This window comes from Trachymyrmex cornetzi, unplaced genomic scaffold (assembly GCF_001594075.2).
Source record: "Trachymyrmex cornetzi isolate Tcor2-1 unplaced genomic scaffold, Tcor1.1 scaffold732, whole genome shotgun sequence".
Taxonomy (NCBI): Eukaryota; Metazoa; Arthropoda; class Insecta; order Hymenoptera; family Formicidae; genus Trachymyrmex; species Trachymyrmex cornetzi.
In genome coordinates, this window is record NW_017300062.1 from 57,709 (window position 1) to 65,539 (window position 7,831).

Below are 7,831 nucleotides of genomic sequence, written 5' to 3' on the forward strand. Positions count from 1 at the left end.
CTCATACGCATAGATCCATGATTCGTCACCTGTTACAATCTTATACACGTCTTTTGAAGCACCGCCATTGTATTTCTTAAGCATTTGTTTGCACCAATCGACACGAGCATCTTTTTGAGATTTTGTCAGATTATGTGGGATCCAACGAGAACAAACTTTTTTCACGGCTAAATGATTATGCAATATTTCATATATGCTGGTGGAACTAATGCCCAAGGTTGTCTCAATCTCACAGTATGTCACATGGCGATCTTGCATTATTAGTTTTTGCACAGCATTAATGTTTTCTGACACAACAACTGATTTTGAACGACCTTCACGACTTTTGTCGGTGAGCGAACGGCGACCACGATTAAATTCGTTATACCAGCGTTTCACAGTGGTAAAGGATGGGGCTTTATCGTCAAAAGTGGAAGTAAGTTGATCGATGCACTCCTGTCTTGATAATCCACGTCGAAAGTCGTAATAAATCATTGCACGAAAATTTTCACGAGTTAATTCCATTTTTTCGTTGAGACACAATTTTTAAGTGAATGTAAACAATACAAATCGCGCTCAAATAACAAAACGTTCTGAAGAAAGTTATGGTAAAAAATGTCAAACTTTCTAGTGGAAACGTCCGATGGCACCTGACAAGACTCAGTGTTGCCAAGGCTCAAAATATAAGTAGTGCCCCTCGTATACAAGGTGGTGTATAATACAGCTAATACTAGAACGAAACAAATACAACTTATTTCGTTAAAGATCATAATTTGTATTTTTCAAATAATATGTGCAACTATTTTTCAGATTCTTGGACTGATTCGGCAACTGTATTTATGCTAGACAAATATAAATTATACCTTTCTCAAATAGGCCCAATAAAAAAATTTAAATCGAAGAAGACAATGTGAGCAGAGATTTCAAAAGAATTGCAAAAAAATTGTAATGTTTCAAAAACACCACTACAGGTTGAAAATCGTTATAAAACGGTTCTGAAACGAAAAAAGAAATCGGTGGAAAACAATCATAAATCAAGCAATTCGCGGGAAGAAGTCCCATTTGAAGAAGAGTTAAGAGAAATTAGCCAAGTTGATGATAGCATTGAGCCATAAGTACTTAGAAGTGCAAAATCTGTGAAATACCTAAAAAAGCCTCTAGTCGAAATCATTTCATCACATCAGGATTCAAATACTACGACGTAAGAAAAAACGCCAAAGATTCTCCTCCAAAGAAAAAGTGTAAATTCAGCAATGAAGAATGAAAATTAGAATTATTTAAACAACAAGAGGAGGCGAAGGAAAGGAGACACCAAGAGAAACTACAACTTTTAAAGGAATTGTTTGGCAAGAAAGAAAGTTATTAATATATGTTTGCAAGTTTCTTCTTCAGTTATTTTATAATACGAAACATGTTAAATAATTATAGAAAAATTTGTGAGTTTTCAGTTTATTTCATTATTAATGCAGATGCATTAAGATACATTTTCTTTCGAAAAATTTTTTTTAATATTTCTATTAAATAAAGACAAAGTGGAAGCGCTGTTCCAACTAACAGACAATACCTCTTTAAACGAATATTCTTATGTTCATTCAAAAAATATAAAGCTTTTATAAAATATTATCTATTAATTAGGATAAAAAAGTTGGTACGAAGTTGTTGTAATTTAGTCTGCGCAGCTAAATAGTTTAGTATTTTACCTACATTTGTAAGAAGTTGTCATTTTTTTAGTACTGCAAAGAATATATGTTCTTTAGATTTAATAATTTATGTTATAATTGTATTCATTAAAAGTCTGATTAAAAAAGTCTGATTTATTAAAAGATTTATTACGATTGTTAAAATAGTAAAGCATTTACGAAAACATTGTATTTTAATATATTGTATTATGAAATAAGATATTTACAATTAATATACGTTTATTTATTTCAAGGAAACATTATTTCAAGGAGTTAATTTCGCTTTATTTCTCCCAATCTACGTAGAAGAGCTTCCTGCTCTCCTCTTTCGTTGTAAGACTCATTCACATTATATTCTGGTTCGATTGGAAAATTGAAATCATCATTGTTATCAATACATAAATTGTGCAACACGCAACAAGAAATGATAAATTTCGAAATTTTATCAGCACTATGCATATCTATTTCAGTGAGCTGCCGAAAGCGGCATTTCAGTAGTCCGAATGTATTTTCAATTTTTACGCGTGTAGCACAAAATTTTTTGTTGAACATCTGCTTTTCGGAAAGATTTCCATAATCTTTATATGGGACAATTAGCCATTCTCGTATAGGATAGGCTGCGTCTCCTAGTATATGATACTTATTGCCTTCATATATTCCTGGTAACGCCTCATATACATCTGACAATTTCAGAACACGTGCGTCGTGAATCTTTGACGGAATTCCTGTAAATACATCGACAAATTTCTTACGGGCATCGCATATACCCTGTAACGTCATTGAAGGAATATCATGCCTGTTTACGTACGTCGATTTAATTTTGTGTGCTGGTGTTCGCATTTTAATAAATGTGCCATCAATGCAGCCAAGCACTTTAGGGAAACCAGCAATCTAGATATTATACATAGATAATAAATAATTCACTATATAAATTCTCTTAAATGTGTTTACGATAATCCATATTAATGCAATAAAATCTGTACTTACTTCAAAGAATTCGTTTGTAGTAGTTTCTTTATCCGAAAATTTGATAACGTTGCTAGCTATATCACATAAGAAATTTGTAACTCTATCATTATGTCGATAAGTTGTAGCAGGACAGATTCCAAAACTCTGTGCAACATCTCTCAGGCACACTTTATTTCCAGCAAACCTATACATATTTTTAAATCGATTTTAATATTTGTTATATGAGTGGCAATTGAATAATAACTATATAGGTATACAAAATAATACTTCAAACTTACCACAAAAATGACAAAATGTGTACTTCAGCAGACGTAGGTTTAATACCTCCGTAACTTTGATCACTACAATAGAATGCTGAATTTTCAAACATATCTACAATTTTATATGCTGTTGTTCGAGAAACTCGAAAATTGTTTTTAAACTGGAACATCAATATAAATATTTGCTTCTAGTTATCTGTTTACAAGTAATATATGACCTACAATAAAAACTAACCTCGTTATCAGAAAAGTCATATATTACTTCTAAAAAGTTTTGTATTTTTGGGATAACACGTTTTTCATTTGAGAATAAATAATCGTCATCACTACTAGATGATGACGAGAGAAAATCGAGTATCACTTCCATAGTTTGTTCATTCAAATGATTTTCACCAATTCGCGCCGCCATATTTTGCACGAAACCGACACCGTCTCTCGGAGCTCGTGCCAGATTTTTGCACAAAATGGCGAACACTCGACACTAGATTCACCAATGAAACAGCGCGCACGATCTTCATACGTACTGAAATCCCCCAATGAAACACGCAGTCCGCGCCTAGTGCGCACTCAGTGCGCACTAGTTCTGCCAATGGGTGCATTCAGCAGAAAAGAGCGCTACTAGATCGCTCACAGAGGGAGCGCTTAATTTCTCTGAATGCTCTGCTACAACGTAACCTAACGTAACCCTACCTACTTTCGTCTGGATAGTACCTACTTATGTTTACAAAAATCGTGAAAACGTATTTAACATTGGGTACATTGATTTGTTAATATTAATTATCAAAAAAATTAATAATAAATAACGTAATTTTTCAATTTATGATCGATGATGGACTTGACATAAATATATTGAATAATATTCCACAACATATTCCACAACATATTCCACAACATTATATTGCAAGCCATTATAATTATATTCAGACTCGAAATATTCAGTCATCATGATAAAATTGAGCAAAGTATCACTTTTATAAACACTGCAAAAGATATACATGTGATAAGTAGCGATGAGTTCCATCGAAGTAGCAACAAATATTTCCGCTCAATAAGATGGCGTCCGCTCCCACAACATGTTGAGAGAGCGATGCGAAAAGTGTGCCATTCAGCGGATAGTTCCGTAGCGCTCTTTTCTGCTGAATGCACCCAATGAAAAACGCTATAACCTACATCAACTAACCTCAAATTGTAAAACAAAAAGATAAACAATGCAAGTAGGTACATTTTGGATACGATTCATTTAACGCTGCAAATGCTTCATTGACCTAAGGTGCATTCCTGCGAGTGCTGAAAATCTATATAATAATTGATATTACTTATAGGGAACCTATAATGAAACCACGAGATATAATCGATAACTTTTCTGCGATCATTCCAAACTCAACGCTTTTGTAATTTTAACCCTTTGGCCTATTGACACCTAAATGTTATTTTTTTAATGTGCATATTATTTTTACAATGTGAGGCACTTTATCTTAATATCAAACTTTTCAATATTTGTATGTACCTGGCTCTTTCCTTGTCAGTTATTGTAATATTTGCTTTCTTTATTAATTGTGATATAATAAAATTTATATTTATTTTGTAGAATATGGAAACTTTCAGTGCAATTTACCAATTAATATAGTCTATCGCAAAGGATAAAAGCAAGGCTAAAAGTATGGATGTTGTACCGTGTGAATGGATTGTTTATGACAACGTGATTGGGAATTTGAATACAATTTTCATGCCACCGCCATACACAACTGAAACAGCAGAATTATTGCATGCTCTCGTTAAAAGTAGGGCACCGCCACCATAATCGTGGCCATTCTATGAAGTAAACATTGTAGGTGATGCCAGTAAGTTTTTGCAAAATTTTCTCTATCACATAATTGGAATTCTATAATTAAATTCATTTTATTAATAGATATGCACAAACCATAATATCTGTTTTACATTATATCAATGAAGACAGAAGAATTAACTGGCAGAGCCAAACTTGACATTTTTCAATTTTTTGCTTTTGTAAAATAATATTCTTTGATACAAGACAAAAAGTTATTATTTACATCTTCGTATTAACAATAAATCTAGAGGCCTGTTCTTTTTCGCTGCACTAGGGCTGCATTACCATAAGTTGAAGTGAAACAAATATACGTTTATTTCACAAAATAAAGTGAATAAAGGGCAATTAAGAGCTAAATCGCAGTAATTCGTGCGCAATTAAGTAAATATATATTCAATAAATTATCCAATTACATGTACGTTTCGGCTTCATTTAAGCCATCTTCAGCATATAATCTCTCATGGTATTACGATGTCTTAGCAGACGTATATAACTTCCTTCGTCATAATGAAGTAGTAGTATAACAAAAAGTAATCGAGTGCAGTGAGAAGTCTACAGATTACCAAGTCTGAAGCTTATATCCATCATTAAGTGATTACCTAAGTGAAATATAAATGAATTAAAAACAACACAAATCATAACCATTCATCCTATAAAAATACCAAATTGTTTGATTCTGGAGACTTACCCACTGCACTCAAAAACTGTACACAAAACTATAATTTATATAACGTTCAATAAAACCTATATTTTAAGCATCGTAAGCAATTAAAGTGATATGTGCGACGTGTCTTAAGTAACGTTTTTTCCAATTCTGTTTCAATTTCGAATAATCATGAAAGACTAAATAATAAGCAAGGAAACAACAATAATGTACTGGTAGTCAAAGTCATTAAATAAAGAAAATAAATAGATAGAGTATGGAGTGTGAATAAATGTTAAAGTCTAATTGAATTTATTTAAAATGCTAGTATAAGCATGGTGCAAAAATTCTGTGTCTGATTTCAAATTAATTCCATTATCTTGCATTTTAATGTTGAGCATCTCAGAGACACATCTCTTTCCAAAAAATCTCTCATTATCTAGAATTTTTATATTTTCCCAATCAAAATCATGGTCAAATTCAATTTTATGTTCCGAAACAACTGAAAAATTCCCACTTTTTTTATTAATGTCTTTTTTGTGTTCATTGATTCTAGTCTTTAACTTGCGACCAGTCTGTCCAACATAAGAAGCGTTACAGTCCTTGCAATTGATTTTGTAAACTACATTTTTCTTTGAGTCATGAGGCAAAACATCTTTTTGTGCTTTAATAATTCCATCAAGTTTATTCAAACTAAAAAAGGACACTCTCACATTAGAATCTTTTTTTACAATGCTCTTGAATTTGTCATAAATATATGGTAAAAAAGGAATGGTGAACCACGAAGTTATTTTTTCATCATTATTAGAATTATCAGTCTGTTTGAGAGTCTTATGTTTAAAAAGAGATCCCAATCGTGAGTTGATCGTGTCAAAAATAAATTTTAAAGGGTAATCATTCTCTAAAAATATCTTGATAATGAAAATGAAATTGTTGTAATGATACTTTGGGTGTGATAATAAAAAGGCTCTGTCAACCATGCTCATAAGAACACCTCTTTTTTGAGAAAGTGGGTGAAGAGATAAAAAACTAAGATATCTTCCAGAAAAAGTTGTCTTGTGATAAAGATTGAATTCTAATTTCCCATTCATATTAATTATTGTCACGTCTAAAAAATTCAATCTATCTCCACCATTTTCTAAGGTAAACTGTAACCTTGAATGGAAAGAATTAAATAACTTGAGAAATTCATCTATTAAATGGTTGGGAATAGCAGTGGCGATATCATCAACGTATCTAAAATAAAAAGGTATCTCAGTGTTAAATCTCCCCAAAACCTCATTCTCCAAATCCTCCATAACCAAGTCCGCAATGATGGGAGACAACGGAGAACCCATGGGCGTTCCAAATTTTTGAATGTAAAATTTTTTGTCAAATGTGAAATAAGTGGATTCCAAAACTAGTGTTAGAGCTTTTAAAAATTCTTCTTTGGAAATACTACATTTCTTTGCAATGAAACACCATCTGTTTTCCACACTTTTTATTGCTAGGTTAATTGGAATGTTTGTGAATAACGATGTTGCGTCTAATGAAACCAACGAAAAATTACAATTCAAATTCAAGCCATTAAGTTTATCCACTAGTTTAAAGCTGTTGTCAATATGGCTTTTTGGTTTGGGGACATTACTCGAAATGATATTGTGTAAATGGGAAGCCAATTCATAAAGAGGGCTATCAATCGACGAAACGATGATTCTCAAAGGGTAACCCTCCTTGTGTATTTTTGGAAGTCCATAAATCCTCGGCAAAATCCCATCACTGCAGTACAATCTCTTATACATTTTCGCGTCAATATATCCATAATTTTTCCATCTTGTCAATAACGTTCTAACGGACTCAGTTAGCTTTCTAGTTGGATCCCTACTGATAACTGTGTATGTGTCATTACCCTCCAACAAATTGAGCATCTTATGGTTGTATTCATCTCATTCAATCGCGACGGTAACTCACTACACTCGATTACTTTTTGTTATACTACTACTTCATTATGACGAAGGAAGTTATATACGTCTGCTAAGACATTGTAATACCATGAGAGATTATATGCTGAAGATGGCTTAAATGAAGCCGAAACGTACATGTAATTGGATAATTTATTGAATATATATTTACTTAATTGCGCACGAATTACTGCGATTTAGCTCTTAATTGCCCTTTATTCACTTTATTTTGTTAAGTCAGTATGATAAAGGTGCTAGGGAGAGTACTAAACATGGCCGACATGCTATGAAACTGCTTTTAAACTATGTCAAACAAGATAAGACGTGTAGGATAATGTGAGATAGAATGTATAGGATAAAATCAAAGACACAGAGAATGGAATGCACGATCCGTATCTAAGTAATATATAAAATGTGGTCGACAATAATGAGAGAGAGGGACCATGGGAGACGGCCAATCTCCCTCTCATTCTCTCTCCCATTATACCATTGAATGGAAAGAGATAGAAATGGCCGTCTGCCACGGGCCCTCT

The 7,831-nt window shown here is 32.7% G+C and overlaps 2 protein-coding genes and 1 long non-coding RNA gene across 3 annotated transcripts in view; 2 read left to right on the plus strand and 1 right to left on the minus strand.

Annotated features, from left to right (window-relative positions):
- LOC108767923 (uncharacterized) overlaps positions 1-1,291 on the plus strand; it is a 3,571-nt gene extending 2,280 nt beyond the window's left edge. The window contains exon 4 of the long non-coding RNA XR_001940461.1: positions 790-1,291. This is a non-coding gene — a long non-coding RNA (uncharacterized LOC108767923). The remainder of the gene's footprint in view (positions 1-789) is intronic.
- Positions 1,292-2,289: 998 nt separating this feature from the next.
- LOC108767919 (uncharacterized) lies at positions 2,290-3,296 on the minus strand. Its single transcript, XM_018518056.1, has 5 exons — positions 3,123-3,296; positions 2,906-3,048; positions 2,646-2,811; positions 2,467-2,549; positions 2,290-2,383 (listed from the first exon to the last, which is right to left on the minus strand). Exons 1-5 carry the CDS (start codon positions 3,294-3,296, stop codon positions 2,329-2,331), a joined length of 621 nt encoding a protein of 206 aa, XP_018373558.1. The 3' UTR covers positions 2,290-2,328.
- A 1,251-nt stretch (positions 3,297-4,547) lies between these two features.
- The window catches only part of LOC108767920 (uncharacterized), a 17,501-nt gene continuing 14,217 nt past the window's right edge, over positions 4,548-7,831 (plus strand). Inside the window, exon 1 of the mRNA XM_018518057.1 lies at positions 4,548-4,668. Coding sequence (XP_018373559.1) covers positions 4,548-4,668 — 121 coding nt within the window. The remainder of the gene's footprint in view (positions 4,669-7,831) is intronic.